At 42.2% G+C, this 18,893-nt stretch overlaps 1 protein-coding gene across 3 annotated transcripts in view; it reads right to left on the reverse strand.

Moving 5' to 3' along the window:
• Positions 1-735: 735 nt before the first annotated feature.
• Positions 736-18,893, reverse strand: part of Birc6 (baculoviral IAP repeat containing 6) — a 191,750-nt gene continuing 173,592 nt past the window's right edge. For all 3 annotated transcript variants that reach the window (XM_032908919.1, XM_032908918.1, XM_032908920.1), the window contains exons 66-73: positions 18,074-18,219; positions 16,761-16,871; positions 15,953-16,170; positions 14,337-14,498; positions 11,976-12,053; positions 8,667-8,855; positions 7,431-7,565; positions 736-1,882 (exon numbers count right to left, since the gene is read on the reverse strand). In XM_032908919.1, coding sequence (XP_032764810.1) covers positions 1,703-1,882; positions 7,431-7,565; positions 8,667-8,855; positions 11,976-12,053; positions 14,337-14,498; positions 15,953-16,170; positions 16,761-16,871; positions 18,074-18,219 — 1,219 coding nt within the window. In that variant the 3' untranslated portion in view covers positions 736-1,702. The remainder of the gene's footprint in view (positions 1,883-7,430; positions 7,566-8,666; positions 8,856-11,975; positions 12,054-14,336; positions 14,499-15,952; positions 16,171-16,760; positions 16,872-18,073; positions 18,220-18,893) is intronic.

Raw genomic sequence — 18,893 nt, forward strand, 5'->3', positions numbered from 1 at the left:
AGATTCTATCTAGCATGTCTGCATATCACATGAGGCTTTTTTTGTCGCATACTTCATTTACCGCCATCTTGTCACGTAGGTGCGGCTTAACTACACAGTGTATTTTAAACCTGTGTTTTAGACACTGCTCTGCTCAGCCGCCTTCTGCCCATGTTTAAAGAGTTCAGGGCCTCATACATGAAGGGGCAGCATGCTTCTTAACTCTGTTTTCCATTTTTCTTTACATCCTCCATATTTAAAACTGTGATTCTTGGGGTTGGGATTTAGCTCAGTGGTAGAGCGCTTGCCTAGGAAGCGAAAGGCCCTGGGTTCGGTCCCCAGCTCAAAAAAAAAAAAAAAAAACAAAAAAAAAAAACAAAAAAAAAAAAAAAAAAAAAAAAACTGTGATTCTTTCTCCCGACCCAGTTTTTGAGGTAGGGTCTCAGACTGTATTCTCTGAGTAAACTCTGTACCTCAGGCTCCCAGGCAGGGGTGTGTGAGGAACCGTGCCGGGCTGCCATCTCCATCATCAACAGTCACGTCAGCTCTTCTTTCTTTCTCTGCTTTTTTCAGCCAGGGTCTTTCTACACAGCCCTGGCTGTGGCGGAACTCGAAGTGTAAAGATAAGAATGTCCCTTCCTTTATGATAACTGGTCTTACAAAAACATCCTTGTTCCCCCATGCTCAAATCTCAAAAAGTTTTTCTGTAGAAATACCACTGCACACCATGGCAACTATTTTAGAAACAAGACATACTAATTCACCTAAGTTTTTATTTATTGGCTCTAGGAAGAGTTTGCATGGAAATGAGCCTGTGTGGCAGGTACAGAGTGGACTGTGACAGCACCAGAGAGGCCCAGCCTCTCCGACAGAGCCTCGGGTTGATACACACATGTGACTACGTCAGGAACAAAACCACACAGTCCAGGAAAAAGAGGAGCCCTTGAGGAAAACAGTTTAAATCGACTTTTTCAATTGACCATAACTTTTCATATAATAAATTCAAATAATGGATACATTCAGAGGCCCAAATGTTTGGCATAGAATAAAATCATGTTCATTTATTTTTTTTCTGCATCTTAGAAGGCATAAAATTAAATATGTTGAATGTAATAAATTCATCCATACAAGTGCAAGTCTCCAGCTATAGTGCATTTTATGGCAGATTTATTACTTAAAAATGTACCAGTAAATCAAAAAAGAGGGGCTATGTCTGTTTAACTTTTATTAAAGTGTATGTAGGAAGTCTTCAGAAATCAAATATGAGCATGAAGATATGGCCAAACATAAAATCTATCAAATTCAGTGAAAAGTTGCTGACTTTAAATAGTAGTTGTAAGAATGACCAATATATATTCTTTGTTAACAACCTCTCACACTACAGTAAAAAAAAAAAAAAAAAAAAAAGATAAACATTCAGTAAACATTCTTTCCTAAGGTAGTTTCCCTTATAGATCAGTGATTTATCCATTTCTTTGTATACACAAATTTGTTGAACATACCAATCAGTGGTTCTCACAATTGAAAAATAAAAGCACAAAAAAGTTTACACTCTTGTACAGGTAAATCAAAGATCACCTTGAATTAAACTGGATCTCCTTAAGGGCATAGTATAGTTTCAGTTTCATTACCTATTACATAATTAGTTTCTTACATACAAATATTGACATATTTGGCTTGTGCTTCGAAGCCTGTGTGTCTACGAAATCCACATCAATGCAGCTCATAATTGGAAGTCACTGGGGATGTCTTTGCTGCTGCTGGGTTTGACATGGTCGTGTGTTAGAGTCTCTTCAGCACCCGCTGTGGCCCTGCACACGGGCGAGGCGTCTTCAATGTCTGGATCTAAGCCTTGAGGGCAAGGGAGTTTCAGTAGCTCTTCTCGGAGCTGAGCAGTGTGGCGCTGGGTGGAGAAAATTGCTAATATCAGAAATGTGAACTCTGTGATTTTAGCATATCATCAAGACAAGAATTTGGTTTTAACATACTTCAGTATCAAGTGTACAAATATTTACTCACTGTCTTCTCAGAGACAGTGTGTCACACATTTAAAACACACAGGAAACAAATCTCTCAAGAATCCCCAAACTAGGGGCTGAAGAGATGGTTCAGAGGTTAAGAGCACTGGCTGCTTTCATGAGGACCCAGGTTCAATTCCAGGCACTGACACAGCAGTTCACACCTGTCTGTAACTCAAATTCCAGGACTTGTGACATCCCTGTACGCATACACATGCAGGTGAAATTCCTAAACTCAAAAATTAATTCCAGATGTTGAAAAACTCAGAGTACCATTCTATATCGGGACAAAAGAATAAACCCCACCTCCTCAAAAACATAGTATAGGGCTGGAGAGATTCGGTTAGCACCGACTGCTCTTCCAGAGGTCGTAAGTTCAAACCTAAAGAGCATGCCCTCTTCTTGACAGAAGACAGCTACAGTGCTTATATATAATAAATAAATCTTTAAAAAAAAAAAAAAAAAAAAAAAAAAAAAAAACCTGTATAGTTCTACAAACATCAGGACCAGCATCTGACATCAGCAGTCTGACATATTCTGTTAAAGACAGCAAGTCCTTTTGTTGTCACAAATGCTAACTCTGAGAAGTATAGTGCACAAATTAAAATACACCCAGACTAGGAATTCATCAAACAGTACAGCACTTGTCTGGCATGTGCAAGGCTTCGGGTTCTGACTGTTAGCACTTGAGGGGTGGAATGGGGGAAGATACCACACACCACATAATACACAACCACTAGACAAAAACATAACTACAAATATAAACTACAAAATACAGTCCACATATACGTTGCTATTTTTGCAAATGGAAACAAGCCTGTTTCAATAGCAGGGCCCTCTGTAAACTGCAAAGTTTCTACATTGTTTCACTGTAACTCTGAGAAATAATTTTATCATTCAGATTTTAAAATTTTAAACACATTTAAAAAATCTCAAGACTAAATAATTGTGTTAACACATCTTAGTGTAGAATATAAGATGCTAAGAGTGATTGGATGCTTATGAATGAAAATAGCACACTGAAGTCTTTCAAAAGAAAACAGTTTATGATGAATAGAAGAGGAAACTAGCTGATTTTGAAAATTAAGTAACTTAAAAACATTGATTTCGAGAGTTTAATTGTATAGGCAGGCCTATGCAGATGAGAAGACTTAAAGACAATTTGCAGCAGTCAGTCTTTTCCTTTGCCCCATGTGGGTCTCAGGGATCAAACTCAAGTCATCAAGCATGGTGGCAAATGGCTTTACTCACTGAGGAATCTGGATGCCCCACTAAGCGGTTTTCACAGAACAATCTTTACACATAAAAGATGCGTTGGAGCAGGCCGACAGGAACCGGATGTAGCTCTCTCCTGAGAGACACAGCCAGAATACAGCAAATACATAGGCGAATGCCAGCAGCAAACCACTGAACTGAGAATGGGACCCCCATTGAAGGAATCAGAGAAAGGACTGGAAGAGATTGAAGGAGCTCGAGACCCCATATGAACAACAATGCCAACCAACCAGAGCTTCCAGGGACTAAGGCAATACCCAAAGACTATACATGGACTGACCCTGGACTCTGACCTCATAGGTAGCAATGAATATCCTAGTAAGAGCACCAGTGGAAGCAGAAGTCCTTGGTCCTGCCAAGACTGAACCCCCAGTGAACGTGATTGTTGGGGGGAGGGTGGTAATGGGGGGAGGATGGGGAGGGAAAGCCCATATAGAAGGGGAGGGGGGGGTTAGGGGGATGTTGGCCCGGAAACCGGGAAGGGGAATAACAATCGAAATGTAAATAAGAAATACTCAAGTTAATAAAGATTAAAAAAAAAATGCTCTGGAAATCACTAACAAAGCAAGGGAAGGAGCACAATAAAGACCTGTAGCTTGTGTGAAGCCTGAGTCCTAGTGGAAGGTGTAAAGGCTAGAAGATAGAGAAAGGCTGAGCCAATCAAACACTATCAGCACTTACACGGGTTTAAAGCATAATGCCACAGTTGAAACAGAAAAACCCCAGCACTGGTTTCTTTTCCACTGTGATAAAAACACTGACTAAGGAAGGAGAAAAACATCTCACTATTATGAGGACTTGGACTTAAGAGGGGTGGGATACTATAAATCTTATTAGGAACTCAAGCTGTTATATTTCCTTCCTTGACTTAGCCTTCTTCAGCAAAAATGTAATTGAAAGAATAAAAATCTTCACCAGTTTGGAAATAAAGGATTTCTAAGTCAGAGTGACAGAAAAATAATACAGTAGCTTGGTATGGTAGCTCATGTCTCTCAAGTCCAGCACTGGGGAGACAGAGGAAGGCAGAGCTGAGTTTGAGGGCATCCTAGTGTACACAGTTAAGATTCAGGGCAGCTACGAGTACAGAGTGAGATCCTGTCTCACAAACAAACAGAAAAAACAACCCTTCAAAAGAATACAGTAAGATAGTTTCAGGTAAAAGCCCATGCTGAAGGAACAGAGCAGAGCAGCAGCACAGCTGGCCTGCGGGTGTAAGAATGCATGTGAGCACAGTTGCAGCTGAGCGCTCATCCACAGAGTAGCACGCTGATGATAAGCGGCCTCTTCTGAGGATGAGACTGAAGGGTCTCCCACTAAACATATCAACTAAATAAAGGGAGTTAAGCAATATCGACATATCTGAGAGAAAAGGGAGATCTGGAATTAAGTATAGAAAGCTGGAGGAATCTGTCTGAAGGAAGGTATACTCCCACTCTTGATGTTTAATGAGGGCATCTAGGTGAAACCATTAGTAAGTAACAAGTCAGGAGATGCTGATGGAAACACGTTTTTAGAATCACATTTTAATTGATTTTATTTTCTGTCAACTTCATCCATGTATGCGTTCCGATTGCTCTCTCCACCCCTCCCTCTTGTCCCTATCAAACCTGCCTCATCCCTACCAGTCACGACTTTTAGTTTTGTTTTATGAATTATCTTTAAAGAGTAAAGTAAATGCCTAGCATTTCAAGCCCAAAGGCACAAGAGGCTAAAATAAATTTGATCTCAGAAAAAAGAGAATAAACAAGGAACAGGGAAGGGGACAGCTATGATGGACAGGAACATTAACAAGCGGTGGGTGTGCTCGTGAGTAACCTCAGTGTGTCAGAGGTCAAGGGAGACTTCCAGCAGTGAGACTGGAGCTGACTTGTCAATGGAGATGAGCTAGCAGGCAGGGTGGAAAGAGAGAGAAGAACATAGATCAAGCAAAGCGTTCTAACCTTAGAGAGCTGCTTCACTAAGCCAAGGGTAGTCTTGAATTCTGTACAGAGATGCACAGTGCTGGGACACCGGACATATACTACCTACCAATCATGGTTCTAAAGTCTTCATAATGTAAAAACTTCAACTGTATACAAAAGTAGACAGAACAGAAAAATAAAGGCATATGTATCCATAGCTTCAAAAACGACCAATTCCTGGCCAGCCTGACCTCATCTATTCATTCTTATTCTTTTTTTTTTTTTTTTTTTTTTATCATACGATTTTTTTTTTTTTTTTTTTTCTGTACTGGGGAAAAAAAAAAAGGGATTTAGCTCCTAGGCAAGCTTGCCTAAAGTGAGTCCTAAATCCGGTCCCTCATTCTTATTCTTAAAAAGGAAAAGAAAAAAAAAATATTTCTGTACTGGAAAAATAAAAAGAGAAATCGCACCTGGAAAACTAGCACTCTTCTTATGAGCTATATATCTGTTTATTACTATTATTATATCTGTTTTGAGAGAGGTCTTAGAACCCACCCCTGACCAGTACTGGGATCAAAGGTATGTGCCACCACAACTGACCACCTCCAGCTTTTCAAGGAGGACTGGAAAACAAAGAGGAAAGGAGCCAGGAGGGACGGAAAACACTGCACACATGGAAGGCGGATATCTGGCAGAGAAGGAAAGGACCAAAGAATAAAATGATTATTTGGAAGCAGCAAAATGGGTGGCTGTACAAAGAATGATTCCCATGTGTGAAAAAAATTCTGCAAAGTCATTGTATTCTCCATTTCCATCAGGGAATACTCAAGTAAAAACAACTGCCTGCCTCCCACAAAGCTGGATGACCTCACAGTGGTCATTCCCACCGGCTATTAGAGGCTTCCATCTTGTACCTTCTTCATACCGATACCAAGAAATAAAGTTATGTAAGGTAAGAGGCATAAGGTAAGGCTTAAAGATTAAAGACAAAATTCATGTGGACAATCTCTAGGATGTACCAGAAACCTGGGATAAAGAGAGGCCCTAGAGGGTTTACAGGGGAAACTCCTGGCAGTAGGGGACATCGATCCTGAAGTGGCTGCTTCCTGTAGCCAGGCAGGACTCCCAGCAGAAGGATAAGGACAGCAACCCACCCACAAAGCCTTCAAATGTGTCCGCCTACAAGATGTGCAGGGACAAAGATAAAGCAGAGTCTGAAGGGATGGCCAGCCAATGACTGCTCCAAATTGAGATCCATCCCAAGGGCAAGAACCAGTCCCTGACACTATTTTTTTTTTTTATTTATTTTATGTATATGAATACACACACTGTAGCTGTCTTCAGATACACCAGAAGAAAGCATCATATCCCGTTACAGATGGTTGTGAGCCACCATGTGATTGCTGGGAATTGAACTCAGGTCCTCTGGAAGAGCAGCCGGTGCTCTTAACCCCTGAGCCATCCCTCCAGCCCAGTCCCTGACACTATTAATGATACTCCATTACACTTACAGACAGGAACCTAATATATCTGTTCTCTGTCTCAGCAGCCAATGGAAAGAGATTCAGAGTCACACCCAAATATTAGATGGAGCTTGGAAGTCTTACAGAGGAGTTGGGAGAAAGATTGAGGGACCTGAAGAGGACAGGAACCCCACAGGAAGACCTCCAGAGTCAACTCACCTGGACCCTTGGGGGCTCCTAGAGACTGAATCACCAACCACAGGCTGGACCTAGGCCCTCTGCACATATGTAGTTGATAAGCAGCTTGGTCTTCATGTGGGTCCCTCAAACAACTGGAGCAGGGGCTGTCCCTGAACCTGTTGCCTACCTGCCTGCCTGTGGATTCCACATCCCTACATAGACAGTTTTGTCTGGCTTCAGTTCGAGTAGATGTGCCTAGTCCTGCAGCAACTTGATGTGTGTGGTTGAGGGGTTGATACCCAGAGGGCCCTTCCCTTTCCGAGGAGAATGGGGGAGGACTTATATGAGGGAGCACTGGGAGGAGATGAAGGGCTGATATTGGGTTGTAAAGTGACTAAATAAATAAATTAAAACAAAACTAAACTAAACAAAATACATGGACCCAATACCCCGCCAACCCCCAACCCCGTCACATCTTTGGGCTCAAGACCTGTAGCCCCTTTTAATTTGAAGACTTTCTAGTTCCCTGTCAAAGCTATTGCACCTGTCTATACACTTTCTGTAAGTTTTCTTCTCTGTGAGTACCTGAGTCAATGAACCCACAACCAGCTCACCTTGAGAGCGGCTGCGTGGTGAGACATGGTCCTGCCCACCCGTTTATCACTGCTGTACTGCTGAACATCTGCGATCCATTCCTCACACTGGGCCATGATCTCAACTCTCTTCAAGTAGAAATGTCTGTGTATAACCTTGGAGATAAGAACAGTACAACAGAGCATGTCCACACCAGAAAATCAGTTTACAGCATCACTAAAATAAAAATTTTAGACACTGCAACGTTTATCTGTCCAGAAAATCTGGTTTCATGTGTTCTACATCATTACAAACCAGGCTCAGGACATCGGCTGCCACACACTGAAATACTCAGTTCTATGGTGGCAAAGAATACTCAACACTGTCAGATACTGAGTAATCTCATCTAAACGGCACAGGACAAACATAAGGCAACAGAAAACAAATGGAAATAAATCAGCAAGAGGTTGGGGATTTAGCTCAGTGGTAGAGCGCTTGCCTAGGAAGCACAAGGCCCTGGGTTCGGTCCCCAGCTCCGGGAAAAAAAAAAAAAGAAATCAGCAAGAAAAAAATGATTTTCAACACACTGGCAGCAGAAACATTTTTGTTTAGAAGAGAACTCAGGGACTGAAGGGATGGCTCAGACTATAGAGCTTTTACACAAGATTTGTGCTTAGTTCCCATCACCCATGTCAGGAGGCTCACACCCATCTGTTTGGTCAGGATCCAAGGGATCTATCTAATGGCTTCTCTAGCCATTTGAACTCACGTGCATATACATCCCACCCCACACAAAAATAAAAAACAAAACAATAAAAACAAAAACAAAAAAAAAACCCAAAAATCTTTAAAAGAGATTTTATAGATAGCTAAGTAATTTTTTTAATTTACAAATTACATTCATTTATTTATTGGCATGTAAGCCACAGCACACACAGAGAGAGGTCAAGGCATTAGTTTTCCTTCTAGCATGTGGGTGGTTTCAGGAATCCAACTCAGGTGGGTAGGCTTGGCAGAAAGGGCCTTTACCCACTGAGCCAGTACTGAATATCTACTCACCAAATGTTACCTGTACACAACGCCAAGGTAAAACTTACATAAAAAGGTTCCAAGATACAGTGCGGTGTCTTTCAGGATATAAGGTTTTAAACCTTATCAATTACACTTTGTTATTAATGACTTTAGGGTTAATTGGTAGTTTCATGAAGTAAGCTTAGTATATAATACTAACAACCGATCCTCAAATGTCTAGAAGTACTTAACTCTACCCAACATACTTCTTTAAAGCACGGTGAAGGGTTTCTGATTTGTTCTAGCATTGCCCATTTAACCGTTGCTTGTCGGATGTTTCCATCGTATTCTCGAGAGCTCTGTGTGCCACTGGGAGTGCCTCTAGACCGTTCATATCCTGGTTCATTGAAGTAAGGCTCAGCTACTAATATAAGGGACTGGACAGAAACCAACACCTGAGGAACAGAGGAAAGTCAAAAAGTTATTAAGAGACAGATTCACCACAAACAAACTGCTATGCTGTGTCATCTCCAAGGAGTCTCTATAACCATGTTTCCACATGGTTCTGGCATAAAACAAAACAGACATTCTTTTGGGGGCTGGAGAGAGCAGCTCTTTCTTTTAGAGGGCCCATGTTTGATTCTCAGCATATGTATGTGGTGGACATACAAACACAGAGGCAAAAACAACCATACACATTATTTCGGTTGAGTCATGAATATCAGGATAAGCTCAAGGCCAACCTAGACTACAAAGTGAATTCTAGGACGGTGTGAGTTAAAGCACAATACCCTATCTTAAAAATAATAGACAAACAAACAAAGAGCTGTACAAAGTTAAGTTAGCCACACCATAATCTCATCCACCCACCCACCCACCCACCCACCCACCCACCCACCCATCCATCCATCCATCCATCCATCCATCCATCCATCCATCCATCCATCCATCCATCTCACTGTGTTGCCCTAGCTGGCCTGGAATTAGCTTCGTAGACCACTGATGTTCTGTTCAGGAACTTGTTTCCTGTACCAAAGCGTTCAAGGATATTTCCCACTTTCTCTTCTGTAATATTTAGTGTATCTGGTTTTATGTTTATGTCCTTGATCCACTTTTCAATGAAGGGGTAATTTTCTTCTATTTCAAATCTGAGACTCCTCAGAGAGCTTTTAAACCATAGTTAGTTCTATCATTTGCTGTTTTAAAATATTTTTCCTCTTTCACTTACACAAATAGGATATATTACTCAAGTTCTACAAAAGCAGAGAAAATTAAGTCAAATTCTTATCACAAACCTACAATTTAAAACCCAACCTATTTTGAGAAAAAAAAATCACTTTTAGATGAGATGTAGTCTCAAATTATAAGTTCAAAAGTACTTCCAGCCAGGAACAGTGCATGCCTTTAGCTCCAACACCCAAGAGGAGGGGAAGGAGGGAGGACATCCGAGTTTCAGGCCATCCAGTGTGACTTAGTGTGACCTAGTCTCAAAAAAACTGAAACCGAAACCAAAAAGCTTAAAATTTTAACCCAGAATTGTGCCTAAGGACAAAGAGTGGAGCAGAAACTGAAGGAAAGGCCACGCAGAGACTGCCCCACCTGGGGATCCATCCCATATGCAGCCACCAAACCCAGACACTATTGCTGATGCCAAGAAGTGCATGCTGACAGGAGCCTGGTATATTGTCCCCTGAGAGGCTCTGCCAGAGCCAGACCAATACGGATGCTCACAGTCAACCATGAGACTGAGCACAGGGAGGATTGCAACCCCATAAGAAAACAGTATAAACTAACCAAACCACCTAGAGCTCCCAGGAACCAAACTACCAACCAAAGAGTATACAGGTCGGGCTTGCTTGCTCTCCCAGCAGCTCCACCTGTGGCTCTGGCTTTATGGTGGGTTGTAGTTGCTGTGGCAGGCTGTCTGTCCTGCCGCACTTTCTGGCCTTCCTGCATAGAGGTTTAAAGACCTTCTGCCCCTGGGTGGGGTGAGGTGGGGGTGGGGGCGCATGGGGAAGCTGGCCCTTCAGGAGGGCTTCCTGGTTTCCTCCTTGCCTGACTCCCTCAGACTTAACAAATGGCCTGGAGAGGTAGATGTTTTGGTTCAAACTGTAATCCTAGCATATGAGAGGCACAGGCAGAAAGATCTCTATGAGCCTAAGGACAGCCAGAGCTCAAAACAAAAACTAAGTAGAACCAAGTATGATGGCACACTCCAACATTTGAGAGACAGATCAAGAGTTCAAAATTGGGGCCGGAGAGATGGCTCAGAAGTTAAAAGCGCTGACTGCTCTTCCACAGGTCCTGAGTTCAATTCCCAGGAAGCACATGGTGGCTCACAACCACCTGAAATGGAATCTGATGCCCTCTTCTGGGGTGTCCAAACAAAAAAAAATTTAAAAAAAAAAAAAAAAAAAAAAAAAAAAAAAAAAAAAAAAAGAGTATCTATGGTTCCAGCCTCCAGCTGCATACGTAGCAGTGGATGGCCTTATCTGGCATCAAGGGGAAGCCCTTGGTCCTGTGGAGGTCCAGAGTAGGGGGATGCTAGGGCAGTGAGGCTGGAATGGATGGGTGGGTGGGGGAGCACCCTTATAGAGGCAGGGAGGATAGGACAGGGGGTTTGTAGAGGGGAATCCAGGAAGGGGAATAACATTTGAAATGTAAATAAATAAAATAAACCAATAAAAAAAATCTTCAAATTTCCTAGTTTATTCAGGTTAAACCAGATAAGTCCTCTAAAGGGAATTTACTTCACATCTCTTATCTGACACAAACTAGCATTAAAGAAAATAATCTTTTAGGATAGGTCAACTTTAAGTAGGCTTATCTGGTGAAAGTTTCTGGTTGTCTTCTTTAAGCACCAAATTGTACATGTGAGTTCAAGCTAATACATAACAACCAAAACTGAGCACTGTATCTCTTCTTTTTTTTTTTTTTTTTTTTTGTTTTTTTTTTTTGGAGCTGGGACCGAACCCAGGGCCTTGCACTTCCTAGGCAAGCGCTCTACCACTGAGCTAAATCCCCAACCCCTGTATCTCTTCTTCCTAAATGAACAAGCACTCTAGTGAACATACTCTGGGTATGCTTACCACTCTGCCTGTAGCTGAAGGTCTGAGTTATTTATTATAAAATAAAAACATGAGCAGAAATGAGATATTATGCACTCACTAACTTACAGAAATGCAACTTTAAAGACTTAAATCTTATTTATCAAATGATCTGATAATAGAAACTATAATTCTTAAACTTTATGAATTCCAGGACATTAATTTTGAGCATCAGTTAAGTAAAAATTCTAACAAGTACCACATCATACATGACGTGTACTAAATTTTACTCATAGGACACGAGACAGATCTAAATCTCCTTCCTGCAGCATACTGCACTTTAAGAACTTAGGGAACGACTTGGTCTTGACAAGACTGCTTATCTTACGTCCTAACTTGACACTTAAACTATTATTACTATTTCCTGCCTTTCAAACAGTTTTCTATGTTTATTTTGGTCACCAATTTCCCTTGCAACACACACAGATCTCAGAGTATAAGTAAATTTGTCAGAAAAACGTTGTTTACTTGCAAAAAGCTTGATGTCTGAGGATTCCACTTCTCTTCTGGTCTTCCATGCCACGTGTTCAGGATGCTTAAACAAACCTTAAGGAGAAAAGACAGAGTTTAATAGAACTAGTCTAAACTGTCTCAGCTAGAAATAAAAATAGTATGCTCTCATGTCAAAGTGTATCTAAGTCCGTGAAAGCTCACTGCATCCTCAGATGTGACCCAAACCCTTGTGGCATTAGTTTCTTCATAAAGAAAACTCCGCACCCATTACATCTGCATCTGCATAACTAAGATGCACATTTTTGTGCTGGTTGATACAAGATCAATTATAAACTCAGGTGGCCCTAAACTAGCTTTGTAGTAGAAAGATGACCTTAAGTTTCTGATCCTCCCGCCCCCATTGCTCTAGTAGATAAAAGGGATACACCACCATACCCAGTCAACGCAGTCATGAAGATTATAACTAAGACTTTGTGTATGTTAAGCAAGCACACTATCAATTAAACTATGTCACTAGTCCTATATAACATATATCTTAATGAAAAGTAATACTTTTCCAAAACCAAGATGCTTTAAGTGAAATTTATTTCTTTGTGGATGCCTGTGGGCATGCATGGGATCAGGGGGCAGCTTGAAAGCCTCTTCTATCACTATGAGGGTTCAGGGATTCAAATGCAGGCTGTCGGGGTTAGCCATAGTACATTTACCCACTGAGGTCAAAGGGTGCTGGATCTCTGGAAACTAGAGTTTCAGGGGGTTGTGAGACCACATATGTGGGTCTTCCAAACTGAATCTGGATCCTCTAGAACAGCAGTATAGCTCTTAGCCACTGAATCATCTCTACAGCCCCAACTGTGATTTTTTTCTTTTACAGTTTTTTTTTTAAATTGTGTGTGTATGCATATACATGTGCATAAGAGAGCAGGTGCCAGATGGCATCGGATCCCCCTGCAGCTGGAGTTTAGAGTGGCTGTGAGTCAGCTCTCTAAAGTCAGGAACTGGAGGTGTATTACTCTACTCATGGTAGAGTATTTACTCAGATGCACAAGGCCATCCATCTGATCCCAGAATGACAAAACCCAGTAATTTTAAAGTGTACACTTGTGTGGGTGATTCATCAAAAACACTTAAAAGAGTAAATGCTCAGAATGCTGGTATCTCAGATCTTCACCCAGTCAGCCTTACTGAATGAACTGCTTAAGCAAAATCCACTTTATATGTTACTTGGGACTCAAGATCTATCAAGAAAAGACAACACAGGCTACTTCAGCTTCGTTCCAGAAAACCTGCTCTTTGTTTTTCAAGGAAAATAAGTGGTGCCTCTGTTAAACTTTCTAAAGAAATCTATAAAACTAGTTTTAGTTTTATGATTTATCATTCAATGATGATGAAATAATATCATCCCAGGTTGAACTGGATGAAAATAAAAGTGAAAAGGAAGCCAAACCTTGGCGACATCTTTGATAAAAAGTCAATTTTAAAAATGTTGCTACTCAGGGTTGGGGATTTAGCTCAGTGGTAGAATGCTTGCCTAGCAAGTGCAAGGCCTAGGTTAGGTCCCCAGCTCGGGGGGGGAAGAAAACAAATGTTGCTACTCTTATCACCAAGAGGCATCCGCTTATGTGTGTGCCTGGTGCCTGCCTAAGGAGGCCAGAGAGGGCATCAGGTCCTCTGGGAAGCAGACAGTGCTCCTGAGTACGGAGCCATCTCTCAGCCCTACAGACTGCTTCTCCTCGTAGTTTTTAAAAGAGTAATAATCAGTATGGAATCTACTATTAGAATCCTATTAAACTATGAAACATTTCACCGAAAATGATAATTTTTAAAAAAAATTTTACTTTAAAAAGGTTTCCTATAGTCATAGAAAATGATTTCTGTTTTAAATAAATCATATTATTTCTAGAATATACCTTTTGACTTTTTTCACCCAGCGGTGGGAATTAAGCCCAAGGCTTTGACCATGGGAAGCAAACATTCTCTACCACAGAGCTGTGTTCCCCAGGCCCAGAAATAATTTGCTACACCTTTTTGTCAGACTTTTTTTTTTCTAGTGAGAATGAATCATCCCACTGTTAATAGGAAGAGGACAGCAGTCCAGAGCTGACAGAGAGTGCTGCTGCTCAGCCACAAACAACCCTGAAAAGAGGACACCCAGAGGCACAGACACCGGCTGTGCTGTACTCTTGAGCAGGACTAACTCATGGACGCTGTTGTTTTGCCCTTTTCAGTTTCTTCTCTCTTATTTTCAAGCTGATCTGTCAGCAGGTGCCAGATGTCTGTCCACATAGAGGAAGCTAAGAATGAAGAAAAAATATAACCACGCCAACTTTTGTCTGAGTCACAAACAGCCTTCAGATCAGTGTGTGGCCACCTTACCTTGCCATCATTGTAAAGGTTGGGATTGAAGCGCACACTATGACCCCCAGTTGTTTCTAGGTTCACAAGAGGAGGTGAGCTAGGATAATCCTGAGGAAAATATACATCAAACTCAAAGCAGCCATTTGCATAGGGGGTGTCCGCTGGCCCAGTTATCAGAACCTGGAGTGCACATAAACAGAGAGATGTGTGAGAATCATCCTCACAAGCACCTTAAAGAACAATGCAAGAGCTGCCTCCTGTCAGCCAGAGCACAAGCTGGCCAAGAGTGGAATCAGAAGTTAAACACACACACAAGACTAGAAAAACGTTTCTTATTAGAATTCAGAATGGCATGGCTGCCAGATGGTGGTGGTGCACACCTTTAATACCAGTACTCGGGAGGCAGGGGCAGGGGCAGGGGCAGGGGCAGGAGGCAGGAGGCAGGAGGCAGGAGGCAGGAGGCAGGAGGCAGGAGGAGGCAGGAGGCAGGAGGCAGGGAGGCAGGAGGCAGGGAGGCAGGAGGAGGGGAGGCAGGGGCAGGAGGCAGGAGGCAGGAGGCAGGAGGAGGAGGCAGGAGGCAGGGGGCAGGAGGCAGGAGGCAGGGGCGGGAGGCGGGAGGCAGGAGGCAGGAGGCAGGGAGGCAGGAGGCAGGAGGAGGGAGGCGGAGGCCGGGGCAGGAGGCAGGAGGGGGCAGGAGGCGGGAGGCAGGAGGCAGGGCAGAGGGGCAGGAGGCAGGGCAGGGAGGGAGGGGAGGCAGGGGGCGGGAGGCGGGAGGCAGGGGCAGGGAGGCAGAGGCAGGGGAGGCAGGGGCAGGAGGCGGGGCAGGAGGCAGAGGCAGAGGCAGGAGGAGAGGCAGAGGCAGAGGCAGGAGGCAGGAGGCAGGTGGAGCTCTGAGGTTTCAGGGCAGCCTGGACTCCAGACTTTGTTGCAAGATAGCCAGTGCAACAGAGAAACCCTGTCTTTAAAAAGGTAAAAACAAAGCCATGGTTTTGGTGAAATAAATTCTTATTTACATCAAGAAACTTTACCTGAATCTTGAACTTCTTTTAAAGTGTAAAGAACTTTTTTGTGAGAATTTTCCTCTGAGTCAATTAACAGATACATTACCACCTGCAGTTAACAGCTCCATGTGGGGCCACACATTATAACTGATTTACTCTGCAGGTTCTAGGCTGAAGAGCTTACATGTATAGCACAGTGCTAAGAGAAGTCAATAGATCAATACTTTCAGCTGTCTGAGGAAGACGGACTAGTTAGCCCATGAATTAAATCAGTTTCCCACTACATATCAACTAGTTTTTCTTGATGCAGTTTTCTCTTAGACTTTAAGATAAGGCAGATCACAATGTTAAAACAGAAAAGTACAAGTTATGTTATATTGTTATTTCTTTATTCGTAAAACTTAGATATTCAAAACCACAGACTGCCAATAAATTTAGAGAAAAGAGACAATTTCTGATACGAGTGTGACACGTGGGGTGACTGTGAGTAGTGTCTCCTCTGGTACGTCCTGACATGCTGTCTCATCGACACACCCTGAACTAACATTACAACATAGCTCCTTCATGGCCACCCCAAGCCATCACCAAATTCATGTAGAATCTAGGAAGGGTGGGGATAGAGCTGCTTTCTACCTTCATGATGTCAAGTCGCTCCTCATCGCAGCGCACAAAGACACTGGAAGACGATGACAGAGGCAGTGAGGTTGAAAGTGTCACCGCTTCCTGAGCCAGGCGGCGGGCTCTGGCAGCACTGTTGGCATCATTGGCATTTTTCACCTGAGACATGTAGTGGTAATTTACTTTAAAACCCAATTTCCCATCGTCATCTTCAGAAACCATTTCAAATGTATCTAAAAGAAGACAGAAGACCAAAGTGGAGAATCAGCAGGCAAACAGTTGTTATAATACCAAAGTCAAAAGCAAGTTTCTAGTCTCTTCTGTCCCCTGTAATGGAAAGGCCCAGGGTGTGGGGCAGAGCCTAGTGCCGGAGCACATCCTTAGCTTGCTTGGGCTCCTCGGTTCAATCCCAGCCCTGCAGAATGACAAAAGAAAGCCCCTCTCTGCATTCTCTGCAGACTTCCTCTTTCAGTCCTGAAAGCATGTGCTGAAATGAGGATGAGAATGCTGTGATTAAACACATGGCGATCTCAAAACACACAGCAGAAGCTTTCATGTGTGCAGAAGGTAGAAATTAGGTCACAAACAAAACCTTACACGGGGGGTGGGGTGGGGGAAGGAGAGCAGAGCAACTCCTCGTATCAAAGGAGAGCAGGCAGCATTCCGATCAAGTCTTCTGCCTTAGGCACTAGTGGACTAGAGTCACAGAGAAGTGTCACCATCCTAGCTCAAGTCTAGAGTTCTCTCGTTTACCCTAAACACCTTAGCAGCATTGCTCCAAGGGTGAAGATGACATTGTAGCAAAAGAGAAATTCCAACTTACCAAACTGCAATGTTTTCATGACAGCCACATACTTTTCTTCAAGTGATTTTAATACTGACAGAGGTTTGGGTTTCATAGCCACCTTCTTTGAATATTCACCTAGTTTTTTTTCTGTAATATTTTAAGATAAATAACATAAATATGCATTTTAAAATGCCTTTACCAGCGTATGTGAATGCTGCTTTCTGTGAATATAATATAATAATGTGTTTCATCATGTACAGTAATATATTCTGATCACATTCCATTATCTTCTGTCCTCTTCTTATTCAGACGAATCCCTTCTCTTCAGTCCATCTCCCTTTTACTCTTTCCATGAATAATTAAGCTGGAAAACGATCCACTTCTACACGTACATTTCAAATTCGAGACTTCTACCAGACTTCCCAGCTACCTTCCTGTGATGGTTTGAATATGCGTGGCCCAGGAAACAGCACTTTTGGGAGGTGTGGCTTGTACGTTTTGGTAACAAGAATCTTATCCTAGCTGCCTGGAAGCCAGTATTCTGCTAGCAGCCTTCAGATGAAGATGTAGAACTCTCAGCTCCTCCTGCACCATGCCTGCCTGGATGCTGCCATGCTCCTGCCTTGATGATAATGGACTGAACCTCTGAACCTGTGAGCCAGCCCCAGTTAAATGTTGTCCTTAGAAGAGTTGCCTTGGTCATGGTGTCTGTTCGCAGCAGTAAAACCCTAACAAGACACTTCCTACTTTATCACCTTGGGAAAAGAGACCACAGCCATGTGCATGACCATGTGCAGCAGTCTTAATTTACTCTCCCTAACAAAATGGGACTTTTCAATTCCATTACTTTCAATGAGAAAAGGAAAGTAATTAATATGTATGTTCTTGAGCTCTCCATTTAGTTTTAGCATATAGAAGAAATAAATTCTTTTTTTTTTCCTTTTTTTTTTGGAGCTGGGGACTGAACCCAGGGCCTTGCAAGTGCTCTACCACTGAGCTAAATCCCCAACCCCGAAATAAATTCTTATTTTAGGGTTTTTTTTTGAGACAGGGTCTCATTATGTAGCCCTGGCTAGCCCAGAACTTGCTACTCGTTGGCCTGAAACTCATAGAGATCCATCTGCTTTCACTTTCCAAGTGCTGCAATTCAAGACATGTGCCAAGACGAATTTTCTACAAGAAATTATTCTTAACTAAAACCCGACAAAGAACAAAACCTACCAGACAATGAACTCGTTTAAGTATAAGAACTTACCTGAAAAAATGAGGGAAAAATCATACAGTTCTCAATTACTAAATAAAACATATTTCATGCAATGAAAAAAAAAATCATATAAAATACTACTGGCCTTGATTTGCTTGCCGCAGATTGGTGGTGGCTGCGTGGACGATCTCAGCGGTCCGCTGGATGTCTGGGACCAGAAGAGTAAGTCCTTCTGGTTCTTGATCAGGTGCATCTGGCTTGACTCCTGTTTTAATATTTTCCCTTTTAGATCTGAATTTTATTTTAAACATGGAAAGAAATGCAAGAAAAATTAAGTTTTAAAACTGAAAATATAAATACACGAATTCAGCAACAGAAGTTAAAAGTGACTGCTTATGTGCTACACTTGTCACATGTGATGAGCAGGGAGACCATTACAGCTTTGGAAGCCACAGATTAATGCCTAAGATAACAAAATATGAGCAGATTGTTCCTGTCTAGTTAAAAGACAAAAAAAAAAATTACACAAATATTAACCAAATGCTTGCTTGCTATCCCTTAGGCCCACATTAGAAAGACTTAACTGTAAGTACTCAGAGGTAAAGGAACCACTTACACTCCTGTGGTAAAGCAACAATCTCTTGTAAAGCCTTGGCATCAAAAGTACACCGCGATTTTAAAACACTATTTGTATTTCATTGAATATGCTGATTTCTGAGAACAAAAGAACTCAGAGCAAAGAGTAGGAGCACAAATGGGCCTCTTACAAGACCAAAAGTGCAGCCGCTATACATCTTAACACCAAGTAGAAGTCCAGAATCTTCAAAGGATCACTCTATTCTTCTCAGGATGTAAAATGACCCAACATAGTATCAAATTATCACAACAACACAGTGTCACAGCAAGGTTTCAGTGTACAACAGTGTCAGGTCACTGTAAGATTCCCTAAAAAGCAAACGTAAGTA

Source organism: Rattus rattus, chromosome 7 (assembly GCF_011064425.1).
Source record: "Rattus rattus isolate New Zealand chromosome 7, Rrattus_CSIRO_v1, whole genome shotgun sequence".
NCBI classification, from domain to species: Eukaryota; Metazoa; Chordata; class Mammalia; order Rodentia; family Muridae; genus Rattus; species Rattus rattus.